This window comes from Galeopterus variegatus, unplaced genomic scaffold (assembly GCF_000696425.1).
Source record: "Galeopterus variegatus unplaced genomic scaffold, G_variegatus-3.0.2 Scaffold264, whole genome shotgun sequence".
NCBI classification, from domain to species: domain Eukaryota; kingdom Metazoa; phylum Chordata; class Mammalia; order Dermoptera; family Cynocephalidae; genus Galeopterus; species Galeopterus variegatus.
Genome location: NW_007726375.1, coordinates 220,697 through 246,158, shown reverse-complemented (window position 1 = coordinate 246,158; position 25,462 = coordinate 220,697). Strand labels below are relative to the sequence as shown.

Sequence of the window (25,462 nt, the reverse complement as noted above, 5' to 3'; positions counted from 1 at the left end):
TCCATATATTTCACTCCACCACTCTAGAAAATGTTTCCAAAAATGATATCACTACAAAATATAAGCATAATTTTCTGAAACTGTAAACTCATTATTTCAATTACTTTCAAAGCTAACATTTCTATAATTCCCTAAACATACTCTCTTTAACCTTCCAAATGTATTTCAATGGATGCGAGATGATTTAAAAGCAAGGAGGAATAAATTTCACTTATAGGAATTCACTTAGAATTTGGTTAAGTATTCCTTTCGTTACATAGATTATAAAAATCAATATGCAAAACAAAAACTAACTTAATATGGTAGTTTCATTACTTGCAAATGAAATATTGAAGACTGTGATTACCTGTAACAGTTAATTCAGTAGTTCTTCTTACAACAAAGCCTCCATATTTTAGTTCACAGGTATAATTCCCAATGTCATCTTCTCTGACTTCTCTTATAAGCAGGGTATCTCTTTTGAATACAATACTTGGTCTCCATGATTTTGTCCTACATTCCTACATGAATAAAGAACATAAAATTTTGATAGTGCATACAGTAACTGAAAAATAGAGAAAAGCATTTTAAATAACTAAACCAAAAGTTTGTAAAGTTACATTTTAAAATGACTAACAAGTTTGGAATAAATGGTAAATAATTTCATTCCTTTTAGGTACCTCAATTTGAAAAGAGCATTTTTAGGATCACTTTATTAACTTCTAATATTAGTGTCTCTACATTAGATATGCATTGATTTATTAGATATAAGAATAAAGACTTAAAGACTATCCCTGATGCCATTTTTAGAAGCAAATAGTTCACATTTGTTGACTGTGAAATTAACCATACTGATATCATAAAATACAAAATGTATTATTTTAATGGAAAGTAGAAAAATTAGCTCTATAAACGAAAATGCTTCTATTTCAATATTTGAAATACTTTAATGTTGTATTTAGTAAAAGTTACATCTCTTCATAGCATGTATATTCTATAATCTGTACTAGAAACAGCCAACATTTACATGCAAGGTCTTTATAGTCCCATGAATATCTGTTTTCAGTGTTGATAGACCTACCAAATTATGGTCTCTGAATTAAGCTTTGGATTATAATGACACTGGCTTGGGAGATTTCTGTTTTTGCCAAAACAAAAGTCCATTTTCTCCAGCCAGATTTGGAATCAATGGGATGAGGATAAAACAGCTTTAAATCCTTTGACACTTTCACAGGTAATATCATATCCCCCAAATTTTATTGCCAAATCAAATTTTTGCAGTCCATTATTTTATGTGGCTCAATGCCTTTGTGTAATGGGAGGGGGATTATTCAGTTATTTCAGACCAAAATACACATTCTATATGCTCATATTAGTTGAATAAACTGTCATAACTGCATAAATTGTTCACTGAACATATGGAATCTATAGTTAGCTAGACTAATTATTTTTAAATATTCTACTTTAGAAGTAGCCCTTACATCTCAGCTATTTAGACTATAGAAGCTAAGCCCTGACTATGGAAAAATAATCTGAAACGTTATAAGATTTTTAAATTCTACCTGTCTCCTTTTATCTGCAGATTTACTTCCCGCAGTTTCATTTCCGAAAATATTACATACAATAAGATATTTTGAGTAACAGAGACCACACTCACATAGCTTTTATACTGCTATAATTGTTCTATTTTATTATTAGTTATCATTATTAATCTCTTCTTTATTTATTAATTACACTTTATCATAGATATGTTTGAGGATACTTCAAAATGATCATGGAAAATAGAATTGAAAGGTAATATGAATCCTTCCACGAATTTCTTGAGGACCCCTCATATGTATAGGATAAAACATAGTATATACTGTGTTCAGTACTATCCGTAGTTTCAGGCTTCCACTGGGGGTCTTGCAAAGCCTCCGCCTCAGATAAGAGAGGACTACTGTATATTGCGTCTTTACCCACCACTCCATAGTGATGGTCTTTATAGCTTAAGGTCAAAATGATAGTGGCAATGGTGAAAATATGAATGCCTAAAGGACCAATGTGAAGCCAGCCATTTTTTAAACTGAGTGTGTGTATGTATCGTCTCTCATCTTTCAGTAAATTTTGAGATGATGTTTGCAAAAGGTGAGAAAAGACAATTCTTAAAATCAACTTGTTAATGAACAACAAAGAAACTGCATATCTAGAAGCTGAATGTCCACATATGAGTCCTAGAAAAAAACTTGTTTTTAGAGGCCTTGGGTAAAACTCCCCTAATACCACTGTCCCTTGAAGCAATCATCAGGGCTTGCTCAGACTCTGCCTGCGGAAGGCAGGCAAACCACAGAGTATCAAAGATGAGAAATAAGCAATTTAAAAAGGAGGAAAAATAAAGCTCATTCAAATAGTAACAGAAACCAGTGGGACTAATATTTGAGTGCTGCTTAACATTGTCTAGTATAGAAAACAGAGGACAAGTAAAAAGCTTTTCAGTAGTTTCCTTGATATTCTGAACCCTCCATTTCTTATTATCAAGAATCAAAATCAAATCTTACTTAGACAAGACCATTGCTGATTTTGGCAAAATCCTTTTAAAAGTTTTTTTAACATTTGCTTCTTATTTCATTTCTAACAGTTTAGGAATTCATGAGCAGTCAGTCACGAGGGCTCACATTCTGTATAATTGCATTTGTGGACCTCGTTACTAAGAGGCCCAGTTTCCTAACTTCCTACTTCTAGAGTGCTGGAATCTTTAAGCCATGGGTAAAATATTATTGAGAAATGTTCGTAGCATCCATACACTTATTTTAGTACATTCCATAACAAAAAAAATATAGTGTAAATAAACTTAAAAGTATGTTAAAATTTGTAACTTTAGCGAATGTCAATGATGTGATAGGAAGGACAGGGGTTGGATTATTCTCTTCAAGTTTAAGGTTTCTTTTGATTTTTGAAGAAAGTTACTCTACTACTTCTTATAATTTTATAAAATTTCCTCATATGTATTTCTTTAAAATGTGCATGCTTATATATGAAAAGGATTAGACTATAGACAAAGTTACATCCATTAAACAGAACAGTCATTAAAACTAATGTATCATTTTATCACAGAAGAAAATTGATCCTTTTCCTCCTTGTTTGGGGACTTTTTAGAATGCTAATATGAAGAACCCTGAAATGAATGTTCAATGTATTTTAGTTCCCGAAATTATCAACCCAAACTAAAATAGACTTGAAAGAATTGTCCATATATACAAGATATCAACATAAACACAATAGCTTATTACAATGGACTGCCAATATAAATATTGACTAGAATTTATCAAAGCCACTGGTTTGAAAACATAATAATCAACACAACTTGCTGTAGTATTGTAAGAAGGCAGAGCTGAAGTATACCATGTCTATTTAAATTTTTTTGTGCAATTTGCCCCAGAATAAGATACACATTAATCTACTTACAGTCAATAATAATCATCCACAGTCCCTACCTTATACCAAAGGATTTCAGGTTCTCTGGTTGGTAGTAAAAAATCCTCTATGTCACGGCACGAAATTTCCTTGCTTTTGCTAAGTTCAGCTTTTTCAAAGTACTTCATCTTGGAATTGTAACAGAGTCCAGTGTCATTTTCACCCACTGTCAGTGAGATGGATACTTTCATACAGTAAGTGGAGTTTCTGTAACAAAGCAGAATAAATATGGTGACCTGGTGTGAACTAAAAGCCAGTGCTGCCAAGGCAGTGTGTTTAATTTACTTAAAAGAGGGAGAGAGGCAAAAATCTCCATTGTTTAACTCATTTTATGATATGTTGGCTTATTCCATGGAATTCTCTCTTGTCAACCAAGTAAACAATGCTTGGTGCTGTAAAGTCAACTGAATATTTTTTATTTGCCAGGTACATTAGTCCATTTTCTGTTACTTAAAATTAATACCTGAAACTGGGTAACTTATGAATAGGTGAAATTTATTTCTTACAATTTTAGAGGCTGGGAAGTCCATTGTCCAGGGGCCACATCTGCTGAGGGCCCTCTTCTGGGTGGAAACTCTCTAAAAGTTCCCATGGCAATGCAGGGTGCCACATGGCAAGAATCGCATGAGCTCTTTCATTTGCCCTCCTTATAAGGCACCAATCTGTGGCAATGACAACCCATTAACCATCAACCTAATCTCCCCATGAATGGATCAATCCATTTGCGAAGGAACCTCTTAAAGGCCTCAATTTCCACCACCATATTGGGAGTTAAGTTCCAACATGATCTTGGTTGGCAGGGGGCATTCAAATCACAGCACTAGGATAATTTTTGTTTTTTCAAAAGGTTAAGTTTGAAAAATGTTCAGTAGAGATTTTTTTATCTAGAAAAATATAAGGAATAAAGGAAAATTTAGGTCTGAAAGAAAGTTGAGCTTGGGCTTATACTAAAATTGGCAAACTCAACAGAGAAATAGAAAAATGTGGTTGACCTATTAAGCACAGTGGAAGGATGGGAATGCTGCTGCTCTACTCTCACAGTGCTGGTTGCCTTGGGAGAGGAGAAGTTATCAATGAATATGTTCAGAAAACAGTCATGGGTAAATGTATTGCAAAGTCACTATCTCTACTGACCCATATCTATTTGGGTTGGGACCTGGAGTTGTCAGAGAGAAGCTTTGTACTGTGTTACAGATGGACAACCCCATCCTGATAGACAAATTCTATAGAATTAGGTCATTAAATCAGCATCTCATTTTTTTTTCCTTGCTGGTTTCCCTTCCTAAATCAAGTTTACAACTTGGAGTAAGTAGGAATAAAAGTCATGTTCAATGATCTTTTTGGAAGACTTGGTACCAGACAAAGTTTTTGTGTTAATTGCACTACTTCTCCTTGCTACTTAAGTCTCTGGGCACTCAACAAACACAGTTAATGTGTCAGTCATGGTGCCAGACAGTGGGAATAAAAGAGGAATAAAATAAAATAAAAATAAAGGGGAATAAAATAAAATAAAAATCAGATTCAATGTTTGATAGAGAACTGTTTATTCACATACTTGGTCATAAGAGTCATATATTTGCGTCTCTCTGCTTGGTATCTCTGTAACACTGGGCAATTTATTTAATCCCTCTGAGTCTCAGGTGGGGTAGAGGGACAGCTCTTGTCTGAGTGTTAAATCAGACACTGAATAGAAATCTGCTTGGCCTGTCATAGGTGCTCAGTGATGTTTGTTCCTCTTAGCTTTGCCAACTGCACACATGGACCACAGCCCCCAAGTCCTCTCCCTTGCTCAGCTAAGATGCTTTGACATTTAAGCAGCTCCTTGATTTAGATTCTTTCTTTTGTTTAATGTTAATATGACATGATGAGAAAGACCAGAAAATAGCTAGGATAGTTACTCAATTTTATATTGAGTAACAAATATTTCCACAATATTAGAAGATACTTTATTGAATGTAGACATCTTTAGCTTCCTAGAATACCTAGCTTATAAGTAGATCTAAAATACTTAATAAGTGAAACCATTAATCATTAAACAAAGTCAATCGGAAGTCTGAAAATAGTCCTGAGAGTATGTTTTCAGGGATTTTGCTAAAATTATAAAAATATATTCTCTTCCCTCAGCCTCTCACAATCCAGGAAAACAGATATACAACTAAACAGTGGAAATTTAATGTGATAAGTACTACAAAGATATATGAACTGCAACAGTGGTGTCAAAGAAAGAAACAGGAAGGTTTCATAAATGGTGATACTTGGATCGTCTTAAAGAATGAATAAGAATTTGGCAATTTTGAGGGGGGCTATCTCAGGGAATAGTATGCACAAAGGCTGGAAGGCATGAAACAACTTGGTATGTTTAAGGAACTGCAAATCAAGTGGTGTGGCTGGGGTATAAGGTAGATATAAAGGACCTGGGACTGGAGCTGTGCACAGGAGCCAGACTGAAAGTCATGTAAGCCACTTCAGAGAGTTTGGATTTTATATTGGGGAATGATGCTATTTGGATCGTGGAAAGGTTTTTCTGATTGTAATGAGAAAAATGGGTTGGATTGGAAGAAAGACTAAATGCAGTGAGACAAATCAGAAATCAACTGCATTCATTCAGGAAAAAATGGCAGTCCCCACAAAGGGAATTCTTTTGGGATAGAAAGAAGGGATTGTGCTCAAAATGTATTTAAGACATTGAATCTAAATGACAGTGAGGAAGCAAAGGACAGAGGGAAGCATCCAAGATGATGAAGAATTTTTCTCAGTTGAGGATATGGAAGGTACAGTCGATATTTTAGCATGGAAAATACTGGAAAAATAAACAGCTTTGAGAGAAAAGACAGTGTATTAAAATTTAGCTTCAGCTTCACACCCAAGTGAAAAAGCTATCCCTCTTTGGGTTTGCCAGCAATATTGCTCATGCATTATTTATTAATTTTACTCCAGTACAGACTACAGCATGCTCTTTACAGGCTCATTGTAAGTTTTTCTTTTCAGAAAAAATAATTGTCTAAGTTAGGCTATCAACTATCTTAGGATACATTTAAATGTGTCTTAGAAAAATATTTAGGTTTTGGATTAATATATATTTGTTGAACACATTAGAATTCTTAAAGAAAAGAGACCGTTCCAAGTAGATCAATTCATTTAATTTTGAAATTTCCACATAAATCTTTTAGATCCAAGAGTCTTAGGCTTTCTTTCTCCTCAAACTATTGATTAGTTTTGCTTGACTGTTGTTCTACACCTCCTTGTTTCGAATACTAGGCTGCTTTATTTAATTTTTTTTAAATACAAGCAAGTTCATGTTAAGAGCAAAAACTCCAAAGCCCTACTGCAGAGGTGCAGATTCCAGCTCAATCATTCATTATTTTTGAAAACTAAGTAAAGTTACTTGGTTCCTTAGGCTTCCATTTCCTCATTTGTATAAGGAGAAAACAATACCAAGGACCCCATAGTCTGACATGGGGGTCAAACACATTAAAACGTATAAAGAGCTTAGAACAGTGCTTATCTTATAGTGAGCACTCAGTAAGTGTTAGATCTTATTTTCAGCACTGCATCCTTCGTTCCATTTCCTTTATATTTTCATTTTGTAGTATAGCCACACAGTGTGTGTTCAGCAGGTTGATAAGAAACTATCATCATTAACGATGCCTTCGGTTCTTTGGTACTAATTAGTGTGAAGCATACAAACCCAGATAAGTCCTTATACTTTTCCTTTGGGATATCTGAATGTGCTGGACAAGAATGACTACATTTCAACAAAAATATGGACTCGTCACTCCAGCCATCACCTGGTTGTCTTCCATAAATCCACTGACCCCTTATCTTCAGAAAGTGGCTCCAGATGAGCTCACTTAGGTGTTCTTATATTCCTGACATTAATTCTCCAGCTCTGTGAGATGCTGCTCATTTACAAATGTCTGGTAAAGTCTGGAATTCCAGACTCCCCAGGATAGCACTATTTTCAAATTACTTTTGATGTTTTAATACTTGTTTACTGTTTCTGTTCATCAGGAGGTGATTGAAAAAGCTAAAAATAAAGTAGCATCCAACGAACGCCATAGTCCTATTTACTGGGAAGAAGTACAGGAAGCAAGCAACTTGTGACACATTAATAAATATATGATCCCCCTGTGGGAAATTTACACACTGTCAAAGCAAAGAGTGTATTTTGCCGTCATCAAACTTGTGGCATGACTGCTACAGTTCTCTGCTGTCAGGGAAATAATCTGGAATGAGCTAAATGGGGTAAGAAGATTGCTCCTATAGGACTTAGGTGAAGTCATTTGCACATATCTACTCCGCTTTTATTGTTTATAACAGATGGGCTGCAGTCTAGGAAGAAACTTAAATCATGACGGCTGGTAGAGAGACTGGACATACGAAGGTACTTCAAAAAGTTCATGGAAAAATAGAATCCAAAGATAACACAAGTCTTTCCATGAACTTTTGGAAGGCCCCTCATACATGTATGCACAGAAAACACAGTTATTTATGACTGAGAATCAACACCCGATTATCCTTTTCAGTGAAGAAAAAATATTAATATGGACTTCAAAAAAAGATCTAGTCTTCTCTGGCATGGATAATCCTTCAGTACACATCAGGTACACACTGTGTGTTTTATACAAATAACTCACATAGAATTACTTCTCTCAGTGTCCTGATGTTACAGCAGAGGGACCCCATGTCTGAAGATGTCAATGATTTGTCCAAGTTCTACTATCGGATTATTGGCAGAAAAGGGTTTAGAACTCACTTCTCCTAACTTCTAATTCATTGGTCCCTTCTATTTCCTACTAGAGATAATTAGTGCTGGTTAGCATACATAAGCTATCTATGAGGGGGGTCTTCAAGAAATTCATGGAAAGATTCATATTATCTTTTCACTCCATTTTTCCACGAATTTATGAAGTATATAAATTTAGTATTGTTTAAAAAAAAGAAAAATTGCTCACATTTAGCCCCTGGTTTTATATTATTTTATAACTCCAAAATGCATGTCTTCTAGAGAAAAGCAAAATATGACCTAACTTGGATTTCTTTGAAAATTTAGGCCCTTAAAGGCCCCCAAATCTAATAAGAGCTAAAAGGGACCAAGCAGCAGGTCTTAATGAAATATCATGGTTTCTTCATCTCTTTCAATATATATATATATATATTTGCAAAAGAATTGGATTTTTAAATGTATATATTTACAAATACATAAACTTCAAAAAGTTTGTAGAAATTACAATTAAAATATAATATGAATTTTTCAATGAACTTTTGAAGACCCCTCATATATATTTATAAAAGAATTGACTTCTGAAAGCACTGGCTGTGAGTCTTGCTTTAAAAAGAAAAAAAAAATTAACCTTAAGTCTAGTGCAAATCTCAGAAACTAGCAAATATTTTTGGAGGTAATTAAGAAACCAATATGTGACATAACAATAAAATTTAAAATAATTACTTTAAGTACAGACTCTGGAAGTCGGTACAGTACACTGAAGTCCTAGACAGGTTTCTCAGCAGTGTGTTACTCTGAAATAGAGGAAAATTCTGAATTGGCATGCATGGGAGCTATCAGAGATTTTAAAATTCATTTTCTAAAGGATGCCTACATTGCACAACTACAGATCAAAGTGTGGAAACTTGGGTAATGCAGGCAGGAGGTAAGAGAGAAAAACATGCATGGGAAGGGGAAATTTGTATATATCTGATTAGCTGATAAGGTACATTAAAAACCATGTTACGTGATGCCTTAGTATAACACAGTTTCAATTATTCTGCAATCATACCTCCTATGTATGAAAATGTGTAGTGTTCAGTGCCTCTCTCTTCCTCTAAAAGAATTACCAGTAATATGATTGTTAAATATATCTTCTAAGAGCATCACTAAACACTTGACCTGTCTATTATGTTAATTCTTAGGTCCCTAAGAGAAATAATGACATTTACATAATGTTTGGCAATCTTTTCCCACTTCATGAAGTGCTGTGTAAGAAAGTCAGGGGTTTGATCACCGTTTTTAAAGGATTAAGTTGTTCTATGTTTCTATGTTTTATATAGTCTGCTTTATCATTTATTTGTCATTTTTCAAGTCATAATCTTTCTTTTTTGTAAAAGTACAAGCGCATAATATTTTTGAAGGATCACATACCTTTGGCCACTGAAAAGCAGCACAGAGGGACAGCAGCTCTGAAAGTACAGTTGCTATGCACCTGTGTAAAACCGAACCGTCTGGAAGCTGGTTTCTTAACCAGATTTTTTTTTTTTTTTGTCTTTTTCGTGACCGGTAAGGGGATCGCAACCCTTGGTGTGGTGTCGCCCACACCGCGCTCAGCCAGTGAGCACACGGGCCATTCCTATATAGGATCCAAACCCGCGGCGGGAGTGTCGCTGTGCTCCCAGCCCCGCACTCTCCCGAGTGCACCACGGGGTCGGCCCCTTAACCAGAAATTTGACCAGAGTGTCTAATCATTAGTTATAAAAGCAAAGCGTTGGGAATCAAAAATGTCAAGATTAGATTGTGAAGGGAGCATCTTAGAGTTTGTTAAGCCTTTAAATACACTTTGATAGTTTATTTCGAATCTTAAAGCCTTCTGAAGTTTTCATTTTTTTTATTGTTCTATTATTCTTTACGGTGATGCCAGAAGCTATGCATGTGGCCCCTCTCTTATATCTTATCTTTCCTAAACACACAATAATTTAGCTACTGACACTAAATGTGAGTTTATTTGGATTAGTTTTTCTTTTCAGAAGAGCTCTGGAAGACCTATTGATTTAACTATGGTTGAAATCAGCCTTTGGTGCAAAGATTAGAGTGAGACCACCGAGCAGATGCTAAGACCTAAAAATGCCAGTGTATTGCCTTCTCAATTAATTTTTTTTAAATTTAACTGGTGAATTGAACTCTATCTACAGTCTTCTGCTAACTATAAATTCAAAATAATTATCTCCCTTTTTTTAGTGGAAAGCGATTAGTATAATTTTACTATTTTTTATTTTTTTAGCCTAATGCTCCTAGAATATTAGAGTTGAGGAGGCCCTGGCATATGAAATAAATTTTAGCCCAGGATTTTTCTGTCTGAGTTATTTTTTGGCATGAGCACTTTTGAACTTCACCTCTGTAGACTCCATGGGTGAGGAAGAGGAAAAGAGAGAGAGAATAAAAACCGTGTCACTGAAAAAAATTGGGCCCAGAACATGAGTTCAAGGTCACACACATTGCAAATAATTTCCTCAGGGAAGCCTATGGCTGACCTCCTTGATCTTTATCTATTACATCCCTTTGTTTATTTTCTTCTTAATAATCACAGTTTGTAATTCATTTCCACTCAGTTGGCTGCATCTGCTGTTAGTATGTATGCTTCTTATAATATGTAAAATAAGGAAGTAAGCTGTATGCTCTTTGAATTCTTAGAGGCATATTTTTTTAACTGAGGTAAGATTCAGACCACATAAAATTAACCATTAAACATTTTTAAATGTCCAATTAAGTGGCATTTAGTACTTTGATAATGTCGTGCAAACATCACCTCTATCTAGTTCTAAGACATTTATATCATCCCTAAAGGAAACCTGGTACCTGTTAGCAGCTACTCTCAACTCCCCCCTCCTCACAGTCCCTGGAAGCCACCAATCTGCTTTCTGTCTCTATGGGTCTGCTTATTCTGGACATTTCATATAAATGTAATCATACAAATGTGGCCTTTTGTGTGTGGCTTCTTTCACTTAGCATATTGTTTTCAGGGTCCATCCATGTTATAGTATGCATCAGCACATTTTGTTTATCTAGTCACAAGCTGACGGGCATTTGGGTTTGTCTCCACATTTTAGCTATTGTGAATACCTGCTATGAACATTCATGTATTTGTTGAGTCCCTGCCTTCAGTTCTTTTGGGCTTGAATTATTGCATCATACGGTCATTCTGTTTAACTTTTTGAGGAACTAGAAACCTGATTTCTTTTTTTAATCTCTTGAGCTCTTTCTTTCCTTCTGAACATTCCAGTTTCTGATGACACATGGATAATAATCCATTACAGGAATCTGTTCATTGACTACTGAGACTAGAGACTTCAAAGGCCTGATGATCTTCATAAGTGCCTAGTATAGTGCCAGGCATATAGTAGATACTTTCAATAAATATATACTAAATTAATGAAATAATGAATTGTTAGTTAATGGCTACATAGTTCTGATTGCATTTCCTTTTTGCTCACTCTTTAAACAACTCTCACCTAAACCCCACCATACTGGCTTTTACTCCCTTTTGTTTTATGCTTCTTTAAAACAGTACACACTTCTTGGGGAGGGGGGATAACCTGGAAAAAAGTTCGAATAAAGCTATAAAGACTCCCTGGCACTGAATAGCTACACATAATCACCTGATGATCGCCTTCTCCCACCCTACAGACGACAGGCCTTCTTCTAACCATAGTTGATCTTGTTGATGTGAAAGATAAATGAAAGGATGGATATATGTGTGAGTCACACTTTAGTAAGCTACAAATCACTTTTTGTTCTCCAAGCTTTACACAGGCAACTTTTTCTAGGGTGGCTGTAATAGTTCTTGCATTGTTAGTTCATGCAAATGAGAAGGGAACATCTCATAGACTGTTATGGAGAACAGGTGACCTGGCGTGCAGATGTATAGCTGATTCTGCACCCCACCTGCTCATTTTATGGTAAATACACAAAGCAAACCTCCAACAGAGTAAAACAAAAATTTTATTGATCCTCAAAGAAGACATAGAACTATCAGAGTTTGCTGAAATGTTACCTGTTCACAAATAGATTTTTCAGAATTAGATTGATTTTTGAAATATAAAAATGTACTCTCTTTCCCTACTATGTATATACCAAATCTGGACAAGGCCAAATAACAGCCCTCATAATTAGTTTTTTTCTACTAATACTTCTCTAAATATTTTTTAAATGTCATACTGCATATATTTCCTTTGGTTTTACTATGCAGGTTAATATTTCCTGAGAATAGCTTTGTTTTTCTTGGCTTCCAAAGAAAAAAATATAAATAATAAGTAAAATGAACTGTGAAGAATGTTAGTTATAAAGGACATGTATATCATGTTCCTAATTACATATATAAGATAAAAACTGAATTTATTTCATAAAATTAATAGAGGTGTGTTTTTCCAGACTCTGGGGACTGGTGTACTTTTTAAAGATGCAATATTTACCAAAAGTCATGACCAGAGTTTCATGTAAAGAGTGACCTCTTTGAGCTCAGCACATTCAGAAAGTAGTTCATTTTCCGCAGACACAGAAGGAACAAAAGAGCCTATCTGCTTGTAGGAAAGCAAAATATTCTTCATCCAAGAAAGATTTCCGGAAAATGGAAATACAAGCCTGAAGTACTCCCTGAAAAAGAGAATCGCAGCCTCCTGCCTCAAATTCCATGTCGGTGCTCTAATTTGAAGGTAACACATGAGATCTTGCTTGACTTTTTCCAGTACTTCCTAATTTTGTACTTTTCAACTCTTTCATTTCCTTTGACATCATTTTCTCCTGTTGTGGCTTGAGACAGTTTCATTCTATGTAAAATCAGCATATCGCCCCTTAAAGTTCTCATCACAAAAGCATACCATTTCATAAATACAAAAGAAAACATTAAGTCCAGCAGAGGACACACAAAGTTTATGACTATAGTTTATTAAATGAATGAATATGACTATCACTTATCGAGCAGTTAAAGTTTATTCAAGCTGGTTAGCTCAGTAGGTTAGAGTGTGGTGTTGATAACATCAAGGTCATGAGTTCAATCCCTGTTACCAAACTGCCACCCCCGAAAATAAAGTAATAAATTCATTAATTAATTAAATAAAATTCATTAGCCCATCACATTTATTGAACAATGTCTACACGCCTGGCCTGGCAGAGGATAAAGCAGTGAATAAGCAAAGTACTTGCTTTTATGGAGTTTATGTTCCACTGAAAGGAATCTTGGAGAGAGAGGGAATACAGTCAATAAGCTTTATACAACACCACTTTCATACCCACTGGGATAAGTATTATCAAAAAAAAGAAAAAAAAGAGAAAAGAAAGGGTGAGGGGTGGGCAGAGAACAACAGACATTAGCAAAGATGTGGACAAATTGAGACCATGTGCATTGCTGGTGAAAATGTAAATGGTGCAGTCACTATGGAAAACAGTTTGGCAGTTCCTCAAAATACGAAATATAGAACATCCAACAATTCCATTCCTAGGTATATTCAAAAGAATTCAAGGCAGGGAGTCAAACAGACAGTTGTACACCAATGTTCATAGCAGCACTACTCAAAATAGCCAAAAGGTGAAAACAACCCAAATGTTCATCAACAGATGAAATGATAAAAAATGTGTAATATACATATAATACAATATTATTTAGCCTTAAAAAGAAATGAAATTTTGAGACATGCTACAACATGGATGGACCCTGAAAACATTATGCTAAGTGAAATAAGCAATACGCAAAAAAAAGGAAAAATAGTGTACGATTCCACTTATATGAAGTACTTAGAGTAGTCAAATTCACAGAGACAGAAAGTAGAATAGAGGTTATCAGGAGCTGGGGTAAAAAGAAATAGGAAGTTATTGCTTGATGGGTACAGTGTTCCTGTTTGGGATGATGAAAAATTTCTGGAGATCAATAATGGTAATGGTTGCACAACATTGTGAATGGAATTATTGCCACTAAGTTGTACACTTAAAAATGGTTAAAATAGTAAACTGTATGTTACAAATATTTTACCACTTTTTCCCGTATGTAGTTTCTCCATTTCTCTGGCTCTCCTCACAACTGGCTTCAAGGTTGCATTTTTGCAAGTAAGGATTTGCATTTCAGCTTCTGGGTTTGGGTAATACCACTTATATCCTCTTTTTGTCCCTCCATACTTAGGGGTGGTAATGGCTTCCTGAGGTTGCTAACCTCTGAGCCATTTCAGCTCTTCTAGCATATTTGTAGGCGATTTCCCATACTGAATTCCCCATATTAAACTATCTGGAATGAAGTTACTTTAACTAAGTCCTGTTCAATGTATGGGTATTTAATCCACATTATACATAAATACCTAAATGTCCCCCATGAGGTAAAATAAAGAGGTAAACAAATTATATAATTGTACATTTTCAAATGTAATGAATAACACTGTTTAAAGATGGCAAATTTAGTAAATTAAGGCACATTTGCATTTTCTTTCTATAACGAAAGCCTCTTATTTATATATCTAAAACCAAAAAAAAAAAAAAGAATGGAGAAAGAAAAAGGATCAGAATCAAACTGTGAATTAGTTCATTTAAAAGCAGATTAAGGGCTGGCCACGTACTCGGTTAGAGTGCTGCCATGTACCAGCCAGCCACCAAAAATTAATTAATTAAGTAAATAAATAAATAAATAAAAGCAGATTATTTTTTTTGGGGGGGAGACTTTCTTATTCTATATGATTTAGGCACATTTCATAGTTGGATTCTTTCCATTCCTTTCTATACAATTTTAGTATCAATTCAAGTTTATTGTAATTTTTATATTTTTTTATATTAGAAAGGGAAACAATTAATTTGAATCACCTACTATTCATTAAAATAGCAAATGGTTTAAATAACCAGCAACTTAAGAACTTTACTTGGCAAAAATAGGTCATTTTTAGAAAAATGTATTTATTTGTAAACATAAACATGCTTAGAATATGACAATTGTATTAAGGATTCCTGTCACCAGAGACAATACAGGAATAAAACACTCTACGTTTTGGTTATGAGAATTTAATACCATAGAATTATGTTGGAAATATAAGGAAGAGTGTTAAAAATAAAATGCAAGTGGGTCTTATGTTTATCCAAATGTGATAAAGAATATAAGAGGAGGATGTTTGCGTGGGCAAAGGAATTTATCAACAAGCTGTGTGACCATGCACGAGTAACATCTTTCCTGAGCTTCAGTTACCTGATCATTAAATTACAAAGATACTTTCCCTCATAGAGTTGTAAGAAGTAAATAGCACCCTGGTGTAAAAGTACTCTGTAATAGACAAACCATTACATAATACGTATTACTGCTGCTACTACTATTTGTGGTAATGTATTAACCCCTAAGATTACGGTCATCTTCATTACATCACTTACATCTTCTCACTTATGCCCAATGTTGTTGCAAATACTCTTCATTATTCATAATATATCACCACTGGCTAAATATGGAATTTATATCAAGGTCACCAAATTTTAAAAGCTTAATCTCCTTTCTAGCAGTGCCTAATAAAACAGATAAATCACACAGCTCTTTCTATGTAATCTTCTTATCCTATTGTGAATACAGCCCTCTTCCTTTATGTACTTCAGATCCAACTTTTCATTTTTATTAAAATGTTCAATATGAATGGGACACCTTTTCTGGGAGTAAAGTCCCACACATTTGAAATTCAATTAATCTTGTCTCATATTATTGCCAGAAAGAGCCGCAGTTGACACAGAAGCATAAAGTGGAAGGCATCCCTAGATGCAGCAGCAGGGAAATAAATAAATAAATAAGCCACCACGAATGAGGTCTTATCAGTTATTAGCTCTGCTCTTTTTTCTTAGTTTTAGATGGATGAATCACCAAGGGGATTCTAGAACTGGATAGTTAAATATTTGTGGATGTCAACAGCTGTGTACATGGAACAGACATTTGAAATTCAGTATTTTCAGAAGTATGGGCCATACAAAACATACTTATACCTAGCCAGAGGGGAGGGGAATTAATTACACAGGGGACTTTGCAACAGTCAGCTGTCAAAACTACTTTCCTATCAATACTGTAAGATTATTTCTCATGTTCTTCTCATAAGAAACAACTGTTACAAAGAATGGAAAATTGCTTTATACTGTACATGATTTCCAGTTACAATATCTGCCTCTTCCTTAAAAGCCCATTATGATAACAGCAAGAAAAAAAGTAGAGAAATTTTATGTAATATAAGAGATCAACCCAATTATATTCAGTCTTATCAGGATGCAGGGTTTTCCCAAATTGTTCTTCATACACACATGAAGAATATCATAATGATTAACTGGACATCTTTTCCTTGAGTGATTTCCTAAAGCTCCAATTTATGCAACAACATTGTAATCATTCCTATTCTCAAAACCCTCTGTTCACAAGTCTATTAAATACAATTGTAATTGACTACCTTTGTGGCTAATTTGCAAAAGCTATTACATTGCTTCTGGCTTCTGGCTTTCTTTTACTAATATGGATTTATTTGGAATCCAAATGTAGGAAGTAGTGCGGCATAATTCGACTATGTAATTACTGATGTCATTTTTTACCATTTATTATATCTATAACGTATAAAGCTCATAACATGAATAAGTCATTAATTTTAATTGTGGCTTTGAGTATGCTACTTTCTCATATGTCAAATAAAAGTCTATGTGAAAGCTTGAGTCCTTTCCTAAAATTTCAAAATTATGTTATTAATAATATGATTACACATGGTATATTTACTTGACCCACTATTGCATTATTGAGAGATTTTGCACAGAGGTATTCTTTGTGTACATGAGTATGTTCTCTATTTCTACCTGTAATTTTACCTCTTTCTCTTCACTAATCAAAATCTCGCTCACTGGCTGAGCGAGGTGCGGGCGCGACACTGAGGGTTGCGATCCATTGCCGGACACGAAAAAAGACCAAAAAAAAAAAAAAAAAAATCTTTCAGGGGTAGTCTCAACTACTCTTCTCACTTTCTCAAGATAGACCCATCCCTTCCTCTACTACGGTCTACATTTTCTCACCACTATTCCTCAAAAATGTTACTAACGTAATCAATAACCTGGCTCTCAATGGCTATCCAGCTTGAGCACTCTAGGACATTTAATACTATTTACTGCCCATTCGTTTTGAGATGTTAGTAGAGGGCTGGTTTTCCTTCTGTGCCTCTATTCATTCTCTTCTTTTACCTTAAAAGCTAGAATTTCCCTACGTTTTTGTCCTTGCTACTCATTCCTTCTTGAGTGCTCTCATGTTACCAAGTGATACTTAGAATGAAGTAGTGCTGCCACACTGATGAATAACAGTGGTGTGCTGGCAGTGTACAAAGCAACAGGGTAAATATTGTACTTCTTTTTAAAACTTAAAAAAAATAAGTAAATTTTTAATGAGGGTACAGGCCAGTGATGAAAAATTCCCACATAGGTAGCCCAGCCATCCTGAAGTCAAAACTGGGGACAAATCTCATTACCAGGTTCTTTGTTATCCACAGGAATTGGACCAATTAAAACTTTCAACAGCAATATTTGAGACTGTCTATTTCCCCACATCATTAGCTAATATGATAAACTATGAAATATTTTGATCTTTAGCAATCTAGTAAGTAAAAAATATGGTCTTTTATTTTAGTCTTAACTTGCAATTCTATTATTTTTGAGGTTGAACATCTTTTCCTATGCTTAAATATTTTTTGTATTCCATTTATGAACTGTCATTTTGATCCATTTTTTCTGGGTTAATTTGCTTATTCTTGTTAATTTGTAGAAGGTGTTTAAGGCCCAATCCTGAGTTGGGGAATACTGAGAAGAAGTTTGAGGCCGGGTAGACTAGAGCACTGGTCATTGGAAAATCCAAACAAAGGAGAATAGAAACGGCATAGGACCAGATATAGACATCCCCTCTTAGGAATAGGGAGGCAATTTTGAGAGGAAATGTGTTCTTTGAAGACTTAGCGACTGAAAGAAAAAAGGAACTGACTAAAGTTAGAGGACCCCGGGCTGGCTGGCTAGCTCAGTTGGTTAGAGTGCAATGTCATAACACTAACGTCAAGGGTTTGGATCCCCACACCAGCCAGCTGCCATAAATAAATATATAAATCAAGTTTAAGAAGCCTAATGAAACAAGATAGTGTCAAAGAATCAGAAGAAGCCACACTTCTGAAAAAGTGCACCATTTATTCAAAATACCACCACCACCAATAACACCACCAACAACAAAACCTGAATGTCATAATGGCAACAAAAGAAGGTGGTCTTGAAAAACAAAATCAAGTAAGCCATGCAGTCTCCTGCCCCACACCTCAAAGGAGCGTCTTCTATTGCTTGTCCTGGAAAAGAAAGCCAAAAGCTGAATATCATTTCAGCAGATGAAACCACTGCAAAGACACATCCACACTTGTGCACAGCAGAGGAAAATTTTAAGTCTACACTCCGAAAAGAGTTTTATACCTAAACAAGCCATTGTAGAATTGCAATAACACCATGAATAATAAATTTTAAAAACTCCAAATAGAAAAGGACAAACAATAGGAAGATATGCAACAGGAGCTAGCCAGACTCAAAAGAAATCAGGAACACATGATTACTAAATTATAAAAAGCCTGCAGCAGGCAGAATTTCTAAAATGGCCAATCTATAATAAGCAAAAGATGAATATTGGCCCAATGAAATGGTGCTTTGAGAAATATTCTGTATCTTCCCTGAATCAGCAGCAAGAGCTGTCTCATTGTAAACCTCCTTCTAAGCTAAGCATATCAACTTATTACAAAAAGAAAAACAAAAGCAGCTGCAGTCTGAATATATTCCCCCAAATTCTTATGTAAGAAACTTAAACCCCAATACAACAGTGTTGGGAGGTGGGGCCTAATGAGAGGTCATGAGGACTCTACCCTCATGAATGAATTAATGCTGCTATATAAAGGGCTTGTGGGAGTGGGTTCTCTCTCTTCTGCCTTCCACCATGTGAGGATGCAGAAAGAAGGACCTCACCAGGTGCCAGCACCTTGATCTTGGACTTCCCAGACTCCAGAACTGTGGAAAAATAAATTCCTGCTCTTTATAAATTACCCAGCCTCACGAATTCTGTTGTAGCAGCTGAAAATGGACTAAAACAGCAGGTCAGCATTATGACCTGAAAATTTCTAAAGCAGGAAATTGTGTAGGCATGTGGAAATGGAGACCCTGTGATTCTGAAGTGGGTGTGGAAAAATATGCTAAAGGAGAACAGTCCCTCAGATCTGATGACTCACAACCAACCTTCTGGCCAGCTCAAGAGGAAAAAGATGATTGTGTATTTGAATGTGAAGCAGGTGGTCAGACCCAGAAAGCAAAGCTGAGCATCATGCAGTCATTTAATGATCCACTTTTCTCTGGTAAAATATGGCCACACAAAGAAGCCAGATGTGAGCGCCAGGTGTCTTTCCCCCACTTCTCCCCAGATGACCATTCAGATGGTTTCATGCCTGGGTCAAAGGCTGATGCTGGGAGGGCAGTCAGCCAGCACTAGGAATCAGTCCAGAGGAAAGACAAATGTCCAGGCAGGATGTCACACAGCTCCGGGAGCTCAGCCAGTCCCAGTCAGCTTTCTTCAGGAAAAATACCAGAACAGCCTAAGTCCCTGGTGGTCCAGTCTTCCATATCGGGGGAGGGAGTAAAACGTCGATCCGCCCCCATCCAACTTCCCTCGAGCTCAAGAAATCATTCCTCGGACAACAGTTTCCCTCCATGACAGGCAAGCAGCTCTCATAAGTGTCCATCCTCTGTTCCTGCTCCTAAGCCACCAAGTCTGTCTCAGAAGTTGTCTGTGAATCTCAATCAGGTTAAGACCCTTCTTCCAGCTGCCATGACCCCAGCCAGCCCCTCAAAAAGAACCCCGGACACCCAGGTCCCAGCAAAACCCACTGACCTGAAGGTCATCAATGTGATGGGCCCAGTCCGTGCAGCCCTGGCTTTGGTGAGTAGCTTGCACCCCGTGCTGGCCAGTGCCACTGGTGTCCCCTCCTGCAGGAATCCATTCCCATGGCCCTCTGCCCTCTGGAAGTCAGCTCCCAAGTACACTGCCTGGGGCAGTGCAGGCGCCTTCTCAAGTGGGGGTTCAGCTTATTTTAAACAATGGCTCGGGTCTTGGGCCCTTAACTCTACTCCAGCTTCCACATGGTTCCCTCATTTTGAACATCCAGCAGCAGCTGCTGCCACCAGCTCAGCAACAGCAGCCGCAGCTGCAGCTGATTCCACAACAACAGCTTCAGCATCCCACAGCATATCCTCCACAGCCAGTGGCAGTGGGTGGTATACAAGGTGCCAGCAGCCAGGAACAGGCCTAACCCGCTCAGCAAGCTGCTGTCATGAACGTTATGGAGTCAGAGGTTTCCTGCAGCCCCGGACAATCATACTGCTTGAGCTTGGCTCTGCGCAGAGACCACCTGGGCAAAGCCTTCCTCAGCAGACATTCCAGCTCGCCTTTAACTTGCCACAGCAGCAGCAGATACAGGTAAAACAGCTGAGATTCGTGCAGTATCTAGTGGCTGTGGCAACAGTAGCAACCCAAAGAGCTCAGCCACAGCCACATAGCGGGCATACAGAATGTCAACCAATAGGTAGTGGGCATGCAGCAAGCCAGTCAATGGGTAGCAGGTATAGAGCAATCCGGCCAAAGGGAAATGGCCATACAACAAGCCAGTCAAAGGGTGGTGGCCATACAGCAAGCCAGCCAGAAGGTAGTGGGCATGCAGCAAGCCAGTCAAAGAGTAATGACCATAGAGCAAGTCAAAGGGTAGTGACCATAGAGCAAATCAAAAGGTAGTGACCATACAGCAAGCCAAAGGGTAGTGGGCATACAGCAAGCCAAAGGGTAGAGGGCATACAGCAAGCCAAAGGGTAGTGGGCATACAGCAAGCCAGCAAAAGAGTAAAATGAAGACAGGAACACCAACCACTCCAAAATCCTGTCTTGCACTACTTTTTCTCTTTAAAAAAAAAAAAAAAACCTCGAGAGCATTGAATCAGAGTTTCTGAGTTTTTACCTCATTTTTGTATTTTTGAAATGTGTCAGTATTTTACTTTGGTAGGTATACAAACTTTATATAGGAGCACAAGCCTATGCTTTTAAAATAAAACCCAGAAATAAATCCATGCATTTACAGTCAACTGATCTTTGGCAGAGGCGCTGAAAACGTACATTGGGGAAAGAACAGACTCTTCAATAAATGGTGCTGGGAAAACTGGATATCCATATGCAGAAGAATGAAACTACACCCCTATTTCTCACTACATACCAAAAGCAACCCAAAATTGATTAAAGGCTTAAATATAATACTTGAAACCATAAAACTCCTAGAAGAAAACATAGCAGGAGCACTTCAGGAAGTAGGATAGGGCCAAGACTTTATGAATAAGACCCAAAGACACAAACAATAAAAGAAAAAAACATGGGATTATATCAAACTAAAAAGCTTCTGCATAGCAAACAACAGAACAAAGAGGGAACCTGCAAAATGGAAGAGATGATTTGCAAAATATACATCTGACAAGGGATTAATATCCAGAATATACAAGGAACTCAAACAACTCAATAATAAACAAACAAACAAACAAATAATCCGATTAAAAAATGGGCAAAGGAGCTGAATAGACATTTCTCAAAAGAAGACATACAAATGGCCAACAAGTATATGAAAAAATGCTCAACATCACTAATCACCAGAGAAACGCAAATCAAAACCACATTGAGATATTATCTCACCCCAGTTAGACTGGCTATTATCAAAAAGACAGAAAATAACAAATGCTAGCAAGGATGCGGAGAAAAGAGAACTATTGTACATCATTGGTGGGACTGTAAATTAGCACAGCCATTATGGAAAACAGTATAGAGGTTTCTCAAGCAACTACAAATAGAACTATTATAGGATCCAGCAATACAACTATTGGGTATCTATCCAAAGGAACCGAAATCATCATGTAGAAGGTATACCTGCACTCCAACATTTATCACAGCTCATTAACAATAGCCAAGATGTGGAACCAACCTAAATACCGATCGATGGATGATTGGATAAAGAAAATGTGGTGTATATATTCAATGAAGTTCTGCTCAGTCATAAAAAATGAATGAAATTCTGCCACTTACAGCAACATGGATGAGCTTGTAGAAAATCATGCTAAGAGGAATAAGCCAGACACAGAAAAATCGCATGTTTTCACTCACGCATGGGAGCTAAAAATAATAATATTAACTTAAACTTTCAGAAGTAGAGAGTAGAACCATGGTTATTAGAGGTGGGAAAGTGGAGAGAGAAGGGGGGATTACTGAGAGGTTGGTTAATGGACATAAAACTACAGCTAAGTAGGAAAAATAAGTTCTATTGGTGTACAGCAATCCTAGGCAATTACAATTAAAAATAATTTATTATATATTGTTAAATGGCTAAAAGAGAGGAGCTTAAACATTCTCATCACTAAGAGATGATAAATTTTTGTGATGATGAATTTGCTAACTACCCTGATTTGATCATTATACATTGCATACGTGTATTGGAGTATAACTCTTTATCCCATAAATATGTGCAATCAATACGTTTCAGTTAAATTTTTTTAAAAAGAAATAAACAGGATCTTTGGAATAGTAATAAAGTAATAATAGCAAAAGAAAATAAAAATGGAAATGATTTAATGAAGTAAATGCATGAACTATAGCACCAGTCACCATGTTGCCAAAATCTCAGCTCTGCAATTTACTAACCTTAAGTCTATTTTTTAACTTCTCTAGGTCTCCGTTTCCTAATTTTTTAAAATGTGACAAGTAATGTCCACTTCTTAAGTTTCTTGTCAAGATTAATGAAAGTAAGATGTTTCCATTGTTGATATATATACTTGAAAAAAATAAACACAAGTAATCAAACTGAAAATAAACTATCTAAATTGTATTAGTGCAGACAGTATTTTGTAACATTGCATAAAAGTCAAACAGAATTAATGGCAAATAGATGATAAAAAATTAATTCTTAAAAAAAATAAAAAACCACTCTAGATTCTTTGAATGCTTCAGTATGCTATACATATACATATACAGTAAATATAAGCATACAAATAGTATGAATACACTAAAATATACATATACATAAATGCATGCATATATATACATATATTTAATTTTAGTTCTCTATTAATAAACTCAAACCCTTTGACTCTACCTAGAAGCTCCCCATGGTGAATCTCTTTGTGTCTAATAAAACTGGAAGCATGGGACAATTTGTTTTTAATTCTTCAGTAATTGAGGGATAATTTGGATATATGACTCTTAATATTATATGCCTGACAATATTCTTCAAATGCATTATTCGTGTGGTGCTTCTTATTTTGCAAACACTTCATAATATCAAGTGCATCTGCTGTCTGCCATTAATCTCGCTCCTATATTCTGTCTCAATTATTTTGTCCCCATCAGACAATATAATCACGAAAGAGAAAAGGTAAAAGTTTCTTTGCTTATAATGGACAAGTGAATGAAAAATGATAAGTTTAGATGAAATTGAACACATTACAGTAGGGAATTACAGGGAAAAAATGAATAATTATAATATAAAAATATTTTTAAAATATATCTTCTAATTAAAAATGATTTCTACAATTCCTAAACAATATATTTTAGGATAACAGAGTAAGGTAAGGAACTAAATCACTAGATCAAACCATCTCTCCTGCAAAAAACCTTGTGTATATTCATACATGTGGGTATTGCTACGGTCTGAAAGATTGTCTTCTCCAAAGTTTATGTGGAAACTTCATCCCCAATGTGGCAGTGTCGAGAGGTGGGGCCTTTGGGAGGTAATTGAATTGTAAGGGCTATACCCATTTGTGGATTCATGGATTAAAGAGTTAATGGGTAAATGGATTATCACAAGAGTGGCACTCATGACTTTACAAGGAGAGGAGGAAGCATGTTAATAAGCTCTCTCCCTTCTCACCATGTGATGCCCTGCATCGCCATGGGACTCTTCAGAGTCCACATCAAGAAGGTCCTCACCAGATGCACTCCCTGGACCTGGTACTTCCCAGCTTCCAAAACTGTAAGAAATAATTTTCGTTTTCTTCATAAATTACCCAATTTTAGGTTTCTAAGTGACAAAAATGGACTAATACAGATATATATTTTTTAAATATATGATAAGAGCACAAAATCTACCTGCATACTCAATCATCCCAAACAACTTCTACTCCAGCTTGTGCACCTCGAGGGGTCCTTAGAGAAATACATAGACTTCCATCCTAATAGCTGAACAACCGTACAATCAATGGTAAGAGAATAATGAATTTGGAGGCAGAATGGGTCCCGACACTAGTAAAGGGATTTATGACAAAATATTTCATCTGTGTCATTTCTGACCATGTCTCCTTTCATTATATCCTTCTCTGCATCCCTATGCTCTGTGGAATCAAGTTAAAACTATTTTCTTTGCCTATACAAGACTTTCATTAACCTAGACTTGGCCTACCTCCCTTCCTCATCTCCTACCACTTCCACACTCACATCTATGGCTCTGGCTGCACGTAACTACTGGTACTATCTATGTGCCATGTGTTGCCAGAGACCCTCAACTGGGAACTCCTTTCCTCTTCTGTGCCTAAGCACCACCCCTCTGGAGTCTGAGACTATTTCCATAGCATCTTTTACTACAGCATTTCAAAAACTATAGTCATGCATTGATTGACAGGGATACATTCTATTAAGAAGAAAGATGTATCAGAATTTGAGCATTTCTTCCAAGAGGAAATACTTTTCAATTAAAAGCCTTGATCTAGTAGCTAAAAAAACACACTTAATAGACAAATTAATATTAATAATAAATGTATTCCACAGATTCACTCAGTAAATATTTATTGAGAAACTGCTATGGGCTAATCATTGTCTAAACGACTGGGATACACATAATTTTCCTTGTGCGAACATCATAGAGTGCACTTACACAAACCTAGATGATACTGCCTACTACACACCTAGGCTAAATGGTATAGCCTATTGTTATGTCTTCTTCCCCTCCCGCCCCCCGATTTGCAATTCCTTGAAGTTGATAGGACAAGCAAACAGAAAGGACATTGTTGGGTGGGAGGGGGGAGAAGGAGGAGGAAGGGAGGTTTCGGTAATGGGCCACAATAATCAACCACATTGTATATCGACAAAATAAATTTTTTAAAAAAATTCTTTACAAATAAATAAATAAATAAATAAATGTTATAGCCTATTGCTCCTAGGCTACAAACCTGAACAGCATGTTACTGCACTGAAAACTATAGGCAGCTGTAA

General features: G+C 36.1%; 1 protein-coding gene and 1 pseudogene across 1 annotated transcript in view; one reads left to right on the top strand and one right to left on the bottom strand.

Annotated features, from left to right (window-relative positions):
• The window catches only part of IL1RAPL1 (interleukin 1 receptor accessory protein-like 1), a 628,540-nt gene that overhangs the window by 528,990 nt on the left and 74,088 nt on the right, over window positions 1-25,462 (bottom strand). The window contains exons 2-3 of the mRNA XM_008566696.1: window positions 3,453-3,639; window positions 347-500 (exon numbers count right to left, since the gene is read on the bottom strand). Coding sequence (XP_008564918.1) covers window positions 347-500; window positions 3,453-3,639 — 341 coding nt within the window. The remainder of the gene's footprint in view (window positions 1-346; window positions 501-3,452; window positions 3,640-25,462) is intronic.
• LOC103585672 lies at window positions 18,395-20,484 on the top strand (annotated as a pseudogene).